The 15,203-nt window shown below is 41.3% G+C and overlaps 1 protein-coding gene across 1 annotated transcript in view; it reads right to left on the bottom strand.

The window, feature by feature from the left end:
* LOC141961240 (scavenger receptor cysteine-rich domain-containing protein DMBT1-like) overlaps positions 1-15,203 on the bottom strand; it is a 44,834-nt gene that overhangs the window by 5,418 nt on the left and 24,213 nt on the right. Inside the window, exons 14-17 of the mRNA XM_074908042.1 lie at positions 10,183-10,267; positions 8,200-8,256; positions 4,192-4,293; positions 3,979-4,123 (exon numbers count right to left, since the gene is read on the bottom strand). Of these exons, the coding sequence (XP_074764143.1) occupies positions 3,979-4,123; positions 4,192-4,293; positions 8,200-8,256; positions 10,183-10,267 (389 nt within the window). The remainder of the gene's footprint in view (positions 1-3,978; positions 4,124-4,191; positions 4,294-8,199; positions 8,257-10,182; positions 10,268-15,203) is intronic.

The raw sequence follows: 15,203 nt of genomic DNA, 5'->3' as shown, positions 1-15,203 counted from the left end.
ACCCTTGTATTTCTACCCAAGTCTCTACCACGACATAATACCATGATAAATAAATATTTAAAATCTGGATTTTTAAGCTTCTTTAGCTACGGGAGAATGAAGTAATGTGTTCTTAGTTCTCTTCATTAAAACTTCATTACGTACATTTTCCATACAGTATGGCTTTCCCTTAGGTCACTTAGACTCAAAATTGATTTTGCAACTATAACTTTGTCTTTATAAGCTGTGCTTAGATTTTTCTGCTGTAGATATTTTCTCAGTCTCTTCATTTACAGAAATGGATGCAAAAGAGGAATACAGGCATATTGAAGGGACTGTGAAAGAGTTGAGGAAATACATTATTGGAGAAAAACATTATCAGTGATAGAAACTGGAGCTGATGATTGCTGATATGATTTGGATTATGTCCTTGAAGGAGAAGTGAATTGGATTGTAGCTGCTAAAATCTGGTCATTTTAGTCAAAACTTCAAGTAAATAATTACTCAGGTAAGGTGATATTTGGTCAATGTTGACAATAAGGATGTGGGCAGCAGATCTGGGGTCTTAGGGGCAGCAGGCATTCAAGTGAACTTTCTGTTGATATTCTCCATATTATTATTCCATATTATTATTCTCCAGCTCCATAAATAATATGAATTGAAGATGAAGTTCACAGACAAGCATCAGCTGTACTGAGAGATGATGATTATTCTCCAGCTCCATAAATAATATGAATATGCAGATGAAGTTCACAGACAAGCATCAGCTGTACTGAGAGATGATGATTTTGCAACATTTCTTGGCATCTCCACTGATATTCCCTCTTAAGCAAAACCTACAAGCACCTTTTTCTAGTTGTTTTTCTATGCTGCAGGTTGTGCAAATGCCCTTTACCTGTCTGCAGAACACTCAGGGTTTCTGTTCCACCCCTGTGATGGTGGTGGATGCCAGGGAGGCACCTGTGCTACCAGAGCAAGCTGTAACGATGAGAAATTAAGTGGTTGCAAATAGCAATTAAAAGCACAAGTGTGCTTTGAGGAGCTTGTGATTTGCTTTAGGTCTCAGACTTGACAGAAAACTGTGTTATCGGTCTGCTAAATAATTGGAGAGGCAGAGGTCCAACTGAGGAAAATGAATGTGAATACCTGGCAGTGCTCTTTAATCTTTCTGGAGTTTTTATGAATCTCGGACACACAAAATCACAATGATCTGATCACTTTTGTTTTACAAAAATGTGTAGTATTTATAGCTACAAGCTCTGAGGTATTAATCATTAAATGCATACATTCCTGATATGTCCTGACAGCCTGATATTTCTGAAGTGAAGATGTCATAAGGGGGTTATTCCTTCACAGAGATGTTTAATTTGTAGTTGTCTGCTATGAATATTTACAGATTTACATAGTCACATCTTAATTCACCTGAAAACCTCAAATTAACAAAATAGTTGGTTTTAAAAGCGCTTGCAGAATGGCTGTTCTTACCTTTATAAACTGTGGTTGGGATTTTGGGAGTCAATGTGACAGTTTCCTCTGTGACAGCAGTGGGCACAGGAGACGTAACTGAGGCTAAGAGAAAGTTGAGGAAATACAAAGAGGAGAGATTGGCAGCAGTTAGGAGTGAATATGTGAACTGAAATCTTCATGAAAGTAAGTGGATCTGGGCTTTGCAGGACAGTGAGTCAATGCATAGCCTTTTACTTTTGCTGAAAAATAAAGAATTTGTTCTTCATTTAATATTTAGTAATAAAAATAGCAGATATTTCTGACTGCATTCTTTTACTAGTAGAGATGCAATAGTTATTTGGAAAGATGCAAAGTGGCCATTGTTAGGGGAAATAAAGAATGAGCTTTTTCTTGTGCTTTGGAAGTGACTTCCAGCATGCAAGTGTGTCTCACCTTCCTCGAGGGTTGTCAGTGTCCCTGGAGCAGATGATGTCTCGGCCGCAGTTGTGCTTGAGCTGGGTGCAGAGGAGGAATCTGCAGAGGTGGTCAGGGGGCAGGGAAATATGTTACTAAACAAAATCATCACCATGTAAAAGAAAAGACATTTTGAGGATCTGTAAAATCATTAATACTTTAGGCTTCATGGAAAAGAAAGTCAGTTCCCGGGACTTTGTGCTAATGTGGCTCAGAAGAACATCTTCCAAGTAGTAATTATAAGTGAACTTGGGAGACTGATGCAACTGGTGCACCTCTCAGCAGGGTATAAACACACCTCACTTCCATTCAATCTTTGCACTAACTTAAGAACCAGGAATAATTAAGCAAGATTATTAAAGGAATTGAAGGTGAAGAAAATATCCAGGTAAGAGTGCCCCAGATGAACTGATTGTAAAGATCTCACCATACATACATACAGTCTTGATAATTGTGCATGCATATGGGCTTAATCACATACCCATTATCCCTCCAACCACATTTTCCTATGAAAATGAAGATAGTGTTGGCCACTGGCCTATGAAAATAAAGATAGTGTTGGCCACTGGCTCTTCCAAGGCTAATTACATGCAGAGTTATTAAATATTTTTACTGAATTTCCAGTGTTCCTCCTGTCTGCTCTAAACGAATTGTGTATATGGCTCAAAATTTCCACACGTGACATTTGCAGTTTTGTTTTTTCCCTTGCCTTTTCTAGCAAATGTCAGGGGTTCTGTGGTAGATGTCACAACAGTGCTGTCTGTGGAAAATGTTGGTGCAGAAGTGGAAGTTTGGGGCTTCTTTGAAGTTGCTGGAAGTCAGAAGAAGTAAATTATTAGAGAACTGTAAGAATGGTCATGAGAACTGAAACGCTGGTAAAGTAATTTAATGATCAGGTTTTATGCAGCACTGGGTTAGTGCACCAGACCTTCACTTCTGGTAGAGTGAGTGAGATTTCTGTTGATTAATGGCAGTTCTAAATGAACTTCAGAAATATTTGCCAGTGGTGCCATCAAGGGCAGAAATAATGTGCAGAATATGCTGCGACACTTCAGGGCTACTACAACGTGGTTTTGCGGGTTCAGGTTTTGAGAAAAGATTTTGGGAACCAACCTCCTGTGCTACATATAGTAGAAAACTACATTTTAGCACCCATTCGTCTGTGTCTGTATTACGAAGAGCATAATTAACTCAACGTTTAAAAACCCCAGGAAATGTGAGTAAAGTCTGTAGGGTTTCCAGGGTGCTATGATTATTTCAGGAACAGGAAAAAAAAAAAAGGATTCAGAAACTTAGACCTGGAATGTTAAGACTTGCTTTATGTTTTCCCTAATTATTAGTAGACGAGTAGCAAATACAGTTCCTATGAGCAATCCGAAGAACAGAAATAATGTTACAGTGGGTGAATAAATAGTAATTTGGAGCAATAACTAGTTATTCAGGTACCTTTCTAGAATACCATCTGCCAAGGAGCTGTAATCACATGATTTTTGAGTTAAAAAATTAGACTCTGAGCATTTCAGAAGACTGTGAAGAGCCAATGGACTTACATCTCAACCCCCCTGCCCTACCTGATGGTGCAACCGTGGAGCGTGCCACACTTCTGAACATTAAAAAAAAAAGCAAAAATTTACTTTTATTGTGCAGTTATTTATATTGCTTCCAAATAGGCTGCTTCTAGCTATGCAGTCTTTGATTTCACTTATGTTTATGACACGAGTATTAGTTTTTATTTCTAATTCATACATGCCTGTTTCACATCTGGATGTGCTTCTATCTCCTCTTAACGTGTTACCTTCCTTATCTTGGGAACAGCCCGTAATCAGATGCGGACTAAAGTGGGTCTGAACTACCCTCTTTTCACCATTTTCATACTCAATGCTTGTGCTACACTTGGTATTTTGTCCAGGACACCTTTTGTTCCTCAGTCATACAGAGCAGCCTAAACACGAGGAGCCTCCACACGCACACATTTCAGCTCTAGTCTGATTTCCGAGCTCTGCTCTGATGTTTCTTGCATTTATGGTCAACAGGAAAATCCAAAGAGATTTTTAAGAGTGCATAACTTTTTTTTTTTACCTGAACAGATGACGCTGACATCCTCATGGTGTCCACAGTTATGTGAGCTCCAGGTGCCGTGCTGGCAGTCCCAAAGGTGAGATTCAGTTCCTTTACACTCCACATCATCCAGGTGGATGTCTCCTTTCCCAGGGCCAAAATAAGACTGTCCCAGGACAGAGACAATCTGACCACAATCAAGCTGTCTGCAAACAACACTGCCACTGTTCATACCGAAGTGATCATCACAGACTGTCCCCCATTTGCCTTTGTGGTAAACTTCAACCCTCCCGGCACATCGGTCCTCTCCAGATACCAGTCGCAGTTGTGGATTTTCTGAAACAAAAGCAAAAATTAACAAGTAAACGTCTCAATTTGTTTATTTCAAGTATATCTAAAATTCTTACATCTAAGCTTGCATCCCCATCTCTGCAGGGGTGGACTGCCCAGGGTTTCTGTGTCCCCAGTACCCTGGGCTTACTGGGAAATGCCTGCAGTGCACAAAGCAGTCCAGGGCAGGGAGCTGGACAGCAGAGCCCAGATCAGTGTGGTTAATTCAGCCCTGTTCACACGGCTCTGCTGCGTACAGGACCTGGTCTCTGGGGGTAGGTTGTCGTTGGCTGTGCTGGTGAGAAAACCAGCTAGCCCAGAGCTGCCTCCTGTAACTCTACAGGTGTGCTTGGTATGTTCACACTCAGGAGCATGTCTCACCCTCTTACCTTTGGGTTTAAATTTGTCTTTTATCCACTTTGAAAATTGCCACAGTAAGTTTTCACCTCCAGTTGCTGAGCTTCCTGGTGAGTTCCACCATGCACTTGCTGTGGCAGATAAGAAAACATATTAGCATTGATGTAACATATTACAATTCTAGGTATGTTTTATGTTTTGTTGTGAGTACCCGGTATGTGTTGATGCAGAGTTAGATATGGTACATGTTGGTATGTGGGGTGTTTTCAAAGCAATCCTGCAGTTCCTCCCTGTGACGGGACAGACAAGCTCATTTTCTCATAGTTCAGTGGAAGATGACTCTAGAGGATCTTATTTCATGGCAGCACAAAGAGCAAAGGGATATGACCCCAGAAATCCTTGTGTACGTCCTTCACCCTAGTGAAGACATGGGCTTCTGGGAGCTGAGCTTTGCTGAATTTTACCAAGGTGGTGGAAAGGGTTACTTACCTTCGCCATACGTGATTACCACAATAGCAGGGGAGGCTGTGGACCATTTGTCCGTGCAGAACATGACAGTTGTTTTGGCTGACAGCCCATCCTGTTAGCTTAAATCTTTGCAAATGCCTGCTCAGGTCTGTATGGGAAGCCCAACTTTGTCTAACTCTGCAGTGATGAATATACTACATACTGCTTAAGGTATTTAAAAATGTATGTTCGATTAAAGCAGACCATGGCATCATGGTTCTGGTACCAGGGGATGAAATAATCTTCCAAACCAGGATGCAAACCTGGGGTCTGACAGTGTGGTTTTATAATCTGTAGGTTTAGTCATGTCTGAAAATCTACTTATATTCACTGAAAGGAAAAAGGATTTAGGCTGCTAGGGGTTGAAGCAATGTTTTCAAATGGCAGTTTTTTTGAAATAATATCCTTGCTTTTTCAGAATCAGCATGCTCTGGAGATCTGTGCCTGATTCAGTCACTAAAATCAGGAGAAATTTCATGTGGGGATATTTTTTTTTTTCTTTCAAATTGGCATTTGACTTTCAGACAGTCACTTTCACAGACTTTTACTTTAGTGATGCTAAAGTCCTGGGTTTGCAAGACAGGATCCCAAGTGATTTTTCCAGTCAAAGTTATTCCAGTCTACATTGAGTCAAATCAAAGACAAAAGTGAACCTCTGAAATAAGGACAAAGATTATAGGCTTGCTGAAGTGCTGGGATTTGACCAAGTTCTTGAAATGAAGCTTAGTCCTCTTTGATACTGCACCTCCCTCTGGATGGCCTTTGCTCTTGTCTTATAAATAATATAACAAATCCCTTAATCTAGACTCCATGTAATTATCTCTTTTTGTAAGGGATTGACAAGACTTTATTTGTGGTGTTCACACTGATAATTAAAGATCAAAGTATCTCATTCAAACTGCCAAGATCATAAGGAAGGTTTGGGGTTATTATTGCTTGAAGTTTGAAGGAACATAGCACTGCAGTAAAATATATTTCCACCTGTTGTCTGGCAGGCTGTTCTGTGTTTCTTTTTCTCTCTTCCTCTACGTTTTTAAATGTACATTATAGAAGAATTTAAATTAAAAACTAGAATATTGGAAGAAGGATGTTTAGAGAACAACTTCCCCAAATTATGCTCTCACAGAAGAGAAACAGAGAAAATATTCTTTAGCACCTCCAGTTTGGGAATTTAAACTATGGGCTTGATCCAGATCACTGAATTAGAAGATAAATTAAACCAACAATTTTATGGTACAAATCTTGTCAGCAATATTCTAGGAGACTCTTTGCCACACTTCCCAGCAAGGCAGTCTGTCAGTAACTAATTCTGTCTGTAACATTTCCCCACAAGCTTGAAAAAAATTTAGATACAGTACCTGGTTCAGATAGAAGAGTAGCACTTAGCAGCAACCAAGTGAGACTCACTGGAGGGCCCATTTTCATTGCAGTTGTGTGTTCTAACCCAATGCAGTTTCAGAATTTATACTAATTGAGTTCTGGTCTGCATCAAAGGTGTGTGCTGTGCAATTTGATCTTTCTTCCTGAACTTCCAGATCAATGCCAAGGAAGTGATTTACTGAGTATTTTCATTTCACAGGGTACATCCAGACATCCGGATAAGTAGATCCAGATCACGGTGCTGTTCCGGACTGGCTACCAAGGTCTTCCCAAACACTCCCCAGGCACCTTTTTGGCCGTGTGTTGATGATGTGGTTGTTCCAGGAAGCAGTGATTTACTTTTGGAGATTAGGCTGTTTGGTAAGGATTCTCATACCACCAGCTAAATTGGTTTTCAATTTACAACCATAATAAACCAGATTAAACTCGTGCGAGAATTGTGCCAAGAGAAGATTAACATCCTAAAAATGTCAGCAAAGGCTCGACCAAATTCTCTCTGTCTGCTACAGATTATTCCTGTAAGAAGCAGTTTCTATGCTTTTTCATATTTCTCTGACTCCTCTTTAATGTGGGACTAAATCCCTCTATCATGTCTCAGATCTGCAGTTATCTTTCTCTCACTTGCAGCCTACAGAGCAATAAAATGTCTGTAAGAGATATTGGCCAAGGCATGGTTGGGTGGGAAGAACTGTTTTGGGGGGTAAATAAGTAGGGCTAAACTACAACAACGAAGGAAATGGAGCAAGATAGGGCCAGAAGGTGCCTAATTAAGGTAAACAAGTCAAGGAATCTGTGTGTAAAAACAGAGAAGCATGACCAATTGCCATACCCTGTGCTGGGGAAGACCAGTATAGACTTGAAGTCATGAGGCACTATGGAGCGATCTGCACTGATTTGATGAGATCCCTCAGAGAATGATGAGCACTGATGGAGCCCAGCAGGGAAAATCCAAATGACCTTCATGAGCCAGGAGGTTGTGAAGGGAATTAGTCACCTTCCCTACATTACAGTAACCATAAATGCTGGACAAGATGAATTCCACTAATACAGGCCCTGCTCTCCATCACCAGTTTCACAGCTGGTGTGTTTCTGATCAAACTAGACTGAGATTTTCTCCTTGTCTTCAAAGGACAAAAGTACACATGCCATCTGATAGTCCTGTGTGTTGCATCCCTCATAAACATAGATGGCACGGAGCCTAAGGAAGTGGAGCCTTTGTCCGTTAGGGCCTGTGAGACATGCTTTTGGATCTGTGAGATGTTGCACAAAAGAATCGAACTACAATATATTTTTCAGGTGAAAGGGAGAAACTAGAATCAGGTTTTTATTCTAGTGGCAGGAGATATGCGATCATAGGAGGAGAGCCAGAAGATACTGTAGTGCCAGTATAAATACAAATTAATAAAGGATTGGGAGAAAACATGAAAAAAAGTCATCATGACAAGGAAATATACAACAGGCCACGCTGGAGATCACCCTTTGCCACCTGTTTTCATGGTATCTTTTCAGATTAAGTGACTTGCATGAAAAAAGGGAATTCCATCTAGAAAGACCAGCTGGAAAATATTTGCCTCTAGCAAAGCCACGGATCCAACAGGATCCCTCCAGCTATGCAGTTTTCTCCCTGGCATGAGGTGGTGCTGTCAACACCACTGTGGCCTCTGATACCCCAGAGGATGCCTCCAGCTCTGTCTCACTCTGTACTGTCAGGGAGAAGACGAAAAGCTAGAGAGAGAAAAAAAGCAAAGCTAAATTTTCTTAGCTGATTTAAAAATGAACACAAATTCTTTCTTTCCGCAAATGCTTTTCTTACTTTCTTAGCACAGTATAATGTGTGATATCTATCTAGATATTCATGTTCTTACCTTCACAGTATCTTCCTGAGCAAAACCAGTCATGTCAAACACCTAAACTCCTAGTTCCACGTGTCTGTATTACTTAAATTCGTTGTCATTTTCTGAAGTGACTAAGTGGGTTTATAGTAGATCGATATCAATATACTTCTATCATGTAGCTTTAAGTTGGGCCTGAACACTACAGTATGTACCAGTTTTCTTTCCTGACAGCAATTAAACTGTTTTATACAAACATTTTTTCACTTTTGACTGAAAAAGAAATTTAGAAACAAAACTCCAACAGAAATCTCATTAAGATTTTATTCTCAAAGCAATGACTAACAAATTCATTATATCTTGTGATTCGACCCCGATCTAAGTGCTCTGCATTTACGGGTTTGGATCTAAACAATGTCACATAGAAGACACAGAAGTCTGATATGTTTGTGCCATTTCAATGCACTTCATATCCACCTCATAATGAAAGTATTTATTTGGCTGCTGCTGGACTTTTAATAATATTCTCTCTAGGAAGTGTAGAGTTCTGTAGAAATAGCTGATGTTTCAGTTGGGTGACTCAGCCGAGCTGTGCTCAGCAGTAAAGCTACTTGTCCAAGAAACCCCATGCAGCAGGAGCATGGGTGATAATGGAAAGTGGGGACATAATTCACATTATCTGGTTGTAGACATGTAATATATTTAGAAACTAAACTCTTAGTCGTATTTCAATGCACCTCTATTTGGATCCTTAATAAAGGGATAGGAAAATATGGGGAACATGGCTGAATACAAATAACTTGAATATGAAGAAGTGTCAAAATTTGCTTTTTCAGCATTCCCCAGTGTCTTTTATAAAACAGGTCCTAAAGAAGACATTAGTCTCAGCAAATCTGCGGAGAGCTGAGAACTTTTCTACCTACCTCTTGCCTAGTGAAGCTGGATCTCGCCTCAGGCTGTTTTACACCATATCTAAGAAGTAACGGTGGTAGGTGGGAATGCTAGCAGGGACAGAAGGTTTGAACAGCTAATCTGTAGTGATAAGTGACAAAGAATGACCAGCCTCCACGTCAGACACTGCAGCTCCTGTCACAGACATTGAAGGTGGCATGAGAAGGGAGGTGGTAAGCTTTCAGCCCAAAGCTAAGCAAGCAGACTAATCCTGCGAGGCAGAAACCAGCAGTGATGACAATTAGGGATGACCTTTGTGGTCTTGGAGTAGCAAAGCTGTTTCCCAGAACATCTTCTTAAAGAAATCTGTCAAAAATCGCTCATAGAAAACTAACCGCATTTGTCTGTAGTGAAACAGTTTTATGTTGGAGGTTGAGTTTTATGCACTTGCAAAACTACCCCTCACTGGAAAAAGATTTTTTTTCCAGCTTTTTCTAACTACGTATGAATTTCAGTGTGTATTTTGTGTGGTGCGATCTAGGATCTGAATAGTGGGGAAATAGCATTCGTAAAGTATGGGCTATACGTGTGTGTAGACAGACAGAGCTATGGGTGTGTTTATGGGACATATTCTCATAGAACACCTTCTGCTAAGGGACAGGCTCTCCGGGAAGTCATTCTGCTCTGCAGCTCTGGGTGGGCAATTTTTCCAGCATTTGCAAAAAAAAGTAAGCTCACCAAAGGCGTTTAAACATCTAATTTTCATGGAAAATTAGTGTTGTAATTTCCATAAGGGTCTAACGTAGTTTAAAGGGCTAAAAGCGATGAGAAAATGAAAATTCGAGGCTGTTCTGGAGGCTCTTGCCACTGGAGGGCAGCGAGGCACTGTCCTTGGGGACGAGCATCTTTCTGGGTAAGATGGTCTAACACTGTGTTTGTAGGGTCCGTAAAGATGGTCTAACAACACAGGGCCTTGGTAGGGTCCATAAAGAGGCCTCCACTTCAGTGAATACCTTTAAAAACAAGCAGACGTGAAAATAAAAATATGCAACAGAGACAGCTACAAACAGCAGGACTGTGGTTTCCACTCCTCACCTACCTGCTGCCGAGGTCAGAGGATATGTCTGTGCCCAAATGGAGATTGGGAGAAACTCGAGCCCACCTCAGGCATCCATCTATTTCATCTTCCCTCGTTATCACATAAACCTTGACACCTGATAGCTCTCGTTTCTAATATTTATAAAGGATTTCACTGAAGTATCTTTGAAGGAATAAACAAGGGCTGACTGCCTTTCTCCTATACATGTATTTCTTCTATAAATACTTATTTGTATCTCTTCTTCCCCCAAAAAAATTACTAGTGTGTGTGAACTCACAAAATGGTGCACTTTTTTCTTTGCTATAGTAATGTATTTGTGACTTCTTTAAATATACTTACTGCACTGTCCAGATTTCTTACACAACAAATCCTGATTTTTGCTGCACCCATTGCCTTCCCAAGGGTCTGATAATGGCCATGTCTAGTTTGCTGCCATGGTGGAGGTGTTTGCAGTGCCAGAACACAGAAACAGCCCGGGCAGGTCTCAGCTAGTGGGGCTGAGGGGCCAGAGTGACAAAGCCTGGATCCCTACACAAGTAACTCATCTCCTTCAGGGCTGACCTGGAGAGACAAGGGAAATACTCTCTCAGGTCATGAAACACCTTTGCTAAGGACCTGCTTAGCTGCTTGAAAAATAGTGTATTTTGAAGTATGATGAAAAATGATTCAGTTCAATATAATAAGGACAAGCCAAAACATTCGTTTCAGAAGAAATGTCATGCTTTGTTTCATTAGTTTTACCTTCTAAAACCAGAGAAGAAGGATTAACTTCAAAGGAACTTTTGAGGCCTCAAGATGTACATGTAAATGAAGGCTCCTTATTTTTTCTACTTTGGAAATAAACATAGGAATGAAATAATACATTGCCAAAGAGTGGCAAGGTGGAAAAGATGCACAAGAAAAAGTGAGCAAACAGAGGAGCCAAAGACTGACTTTTTTCCTACATCTCCCAGCCCCAATCCCTGCCACCTCAGGGGCAGCAGATTTACCTGATAACAGGAGTCCTTGTCCTGTGTACACACATATTTCTGCATGCCTGTTGTGAGCAGTGGGCTGGGTGCAATAAGTGTGCAACAAAGGGTGATGAATAGCTACAGTGTAACTTGGTGGTAAGATGTACATTTGGAAATGCAATATTCTGTTGAGGTTTGGAGACCCTGGGTGTGTGACTGGTTACTGACTCCCATTATGGCCCATGATAAATATTCAGCACTGCTGTTACCCATGCCATCTCTGTGTGAAGCTGTGTAGTGCCTTAATATTTGTTGCTTCGCTGTCCAGACATATTCTCAATTATAATTGTGTATTCTTTCAATGTGTTGTTTTTTTCAGGTTTTCTCTCTGCCAGCCATTCCACTAAATTCAACCCCAATAAGTTCATGGAGTTGTAGAATCACAGAATGGTTTGGGTTGGAGGGGACCTTCAAGACCATCCAGTCCTGACCCCCCGCCCTGGGCAGGGCCACCTTCCACTAGCCCAGGTTGCCCAAAGCCCCGTCCAACCTGGCCTTGAACCCTTCCAGGGAGGGGGCAGCCACAGCTTCTCTGGGCAGCCTGTGCCAGGGCCTCACCCCCCTCACAGGGAAGAATTTCTTCCTCATACCTAATCTAAGTCTACCCTCTTTCAGTTCAAAACCATGACCCCTTGTCCTATCCCTACTCCCTTTCAGCCCTGGGAGGCCGCTCTAAGGTCTGAACCCCCCAACTCTCTCAGCCTGCCCTCACAGGGGGTGCTCCAGCCCCGAGCATCTTTGTGGCCTCCCCTGGACCTGCTCGAGCAGGTCCGTGTCCTTCTGATGTTGGGGCCCCCATTCTGAAATGAAAGGTATTGTTGCACACTGAAGAACGTGCAGAGAAAAGGGCAAAGCCCAGGTGAAATAAATCACATCCCAAATAACCTTCAAACAGATTCCCTGCATTTATTGGTAAGGCAAAGTGAAAACTTTACATGGGAAGCCATCTTCTGTGGACAAAACTGAATTTCGAGTGCTGGGTCTGGATTCCTTGTCCCAGAGGAGAATTGCCTTGGGGTAAGGATGTCACCATGCAGCCTCTGGAAACCCCAGTCCATCCCTGTGAATCCTGCAAGGGAAAATCTTCCTCAGAGATGAGGGCTATGCCAATGTAAATGGGTATCAGTGATCTCTGCACACAGTAGGACAGGTCATTTCATCCTGTTACCCAGCTAAGGCTTTGTGTCAACACAGGGTGCTTATCTTGGCACATGCTGCATTCTTGCAGTTTTTCCGGCTTTTCATGTTCACGTGGCCAATGGTACAGTCTTAATAAAGAGGTTTTCTCAGCTTCTAGCAAATCCCTTGGATCTCAGCAGGTACCAGGGGCAGGGGTCACTCAGGGTACCACCAGTGCTGGTGACTGTCTCCAGCACCCTTTAAGCATTTGTTATTACAAAAACAAAAGTGGCCTTCTAGTGCATCGGGGGTGTCAGGGAGTCAGGTGTGACTAATACGGCCTTTAAATTTCTTTTAAGTAGATTTTGATAGTAAAATCACTGCAATAAGAAATGGCGATTGACATGCACAGTCTGACCAAATGGTACCTGTATCCCAAAGTCTAATTCTTTCAAGAATTAAGATCCCTTTATGAAAACTACATTTCTATTTAGAGCTTTAGCTCCTGAGAATCTGGGGAGACTGTAACAATTTCATAGGATTTTGATTCAGAGACATCTCTACATAAGAATAATCAATACATTACTTATTAAAAAGTGCACAGAGACAACACAAAACCCAGCACATAAATGACGAAACCCCAACCCAATTCAATCCCTTATTAAAGTAATCAAAGCTCAAATCACAGAAGAGGAGAAAGAAGTATCCTGAGCCAATGTTTCCACTGGTTTTGATTAATTGGCTCCTGATACTCCTCATGAATAGTGTTCAATGAATGAAAAAAATTGATTAGGGAAACTCACAAATGCTTCTCTGGAGAAAACACTGGGAGTTGTGCCTGCATAAAACTCAAGGATTTTTTAATGCAGTTTTAGAGCCCTAGTAGAAGACTTCAGCAGGATCCGTGCATGGTTCCTGCCATCCATCAGCCTCAGTGGCACCTCCGAGAGAGCAGAGGGAATGGGTCTGGCACTTTGATTTTCCTCAGGAAATTAATGTAGCAATGCTCTGGGTCTGGATTCATAAGGTAGCTGAATATACCAGTTGTAGGTGCAAAGCTGCATCAAATCTTGATACATATTTACTGGAAATAATAATGATAAATAGAACTGATGCTGTCCTAGCTTTGATTTATTAGTTACTAATGAAAGATGATGGAAAGAGTAATTAACAAAATAAGGAAGATGAATTAGTAGAGAAAATAAACAACAGGAAACAATCAGGTTAACTACTTCAATTGATTAGGAAAACTTTCTTCCTTGCATGAGTCCTCAGTGGCTTGGACGTAAGAGGAAAAACCAAGTTCTATAACATTAAAACATGTTGATATTAAAGGCAATGGCACAAATTCAGAGGTTTGCCTGTCACTTCAGATCCTGTGTAAGCTGTGAATGAAAAAACAGTAGGTGACCCCTCGGTGGAGTTTTCAGTCACTGCTCTAACAACTACATCTGTCAATGAAATGTTATGGTGCACATTATGCTGAAAATATTACTGAAAGAGTAAAAAGCAGATTAATGCACCTTGCATCACAACAGTTACACAGGTCTACGACAGAAGTTCGACCAGTTCTGAACTGCATCAGCTGATGACTGTAGGGGAAAATACGGATTTTTAAAGTGTTAGTGATAAAAAAATTGTATAAACTAGACAGTGTAGTCACTAGAGAAAAAAAAACAAAACAAAACAACCCAAGGTAAAAAAATAAAAACAAGAGACTTGATTTGGTAAAGTTTGAGTACTACAGAGGAAATGTTACTGGAAGGTAGAAATATTGCGAGAAACTGAAAGAGCAGTGGTGGCCAAAGTGTCTCATTTAATGATTGCTTGCTGGCTTTCAGAAGACTCCGGTTAACGAGGAAACTCAGGTAGGCTGCAGTGGGAAGAGAAAAGCTAGGTCTAGGCTGTTCTCTGAGGACATCAATGACTCTCATGTGAAGTCCAGGGGTGTCTCACAGTGTATAAATTCAGGGTACTAATTTTCTTGTAGGCCTGTTGTTACCATGAACAGTTCAGTGCAGCATAGGTGATACTATTACTATTAACTAGTAAAGGATGAGGACAGTTTGCTTACAAAGAGTTCAGTTTATCAGTGTCCAGACAGGCTGTCGCTCCCTGTTGCATGAGGCCACTGCTTATTTCACCTCTAGCACAATGACATCTCTGTGTTAAAATTCTTGAAGATATGCCTCGCCAGATGACTCAAAAATCAATCCAGATCCACTCTCTGCATCCACGCAGGCATTTCTCCCTGGGATGGCTCTATTTGCTGACATGCCAGTTGCAAAATAACCAAACACCAAAGGAACTACCATGTGATGGGGGGAGTGGGAAATATTAGGAGATTAATGGCTGAGCAGTTTTACTTCACCTGGTAATTCTCTTGGACTGTTTTATCCAGTTTTCATGGAAATGCCTTTGGCCGTTTCAATTTTACCCTAGACCAAAATATCTATGTAGCAGGGCTCTCGCCTGCGCTTTGCCTGGCCGTGACTTTGCACCACTCCACTGCCAGGCTGTGAGCCAGGTGTGCAATGGAGCATTGAGTATGGGGTGAACAAAAGGTCAGTACAGGAGGAAATAAAGCAGTAGGTTTTTGCAACAGAGGTTTTTATACTGACATTTAGCTCTGCAAAGTCAGACTTACATAAAATGCACCTGAGCAAACGGCACTGATGTCTTCCAGTTGTGTACAGACCTCTGGGGCGCTCCAAGATA

Source organism: Athene noctua, chromosome 5 (genome assembly GCF_965140245.1).
Source record: "Athene noctua chromosome 5, bAthNoc1.hap1.1, whole genome shotgun sequence".
In the NCBI taxonomy this organism is placed as follows: Eukaryota; Metazoa; Chordata; class Aves; order Strigiformes; family Strigidae; genus Athene; species Athene noctua.
The sequence above is the reverse complement of the archived record's forward strand: the minus strand, read 5'-3'. Positions and strand labels throughout refer to the sequence as shown.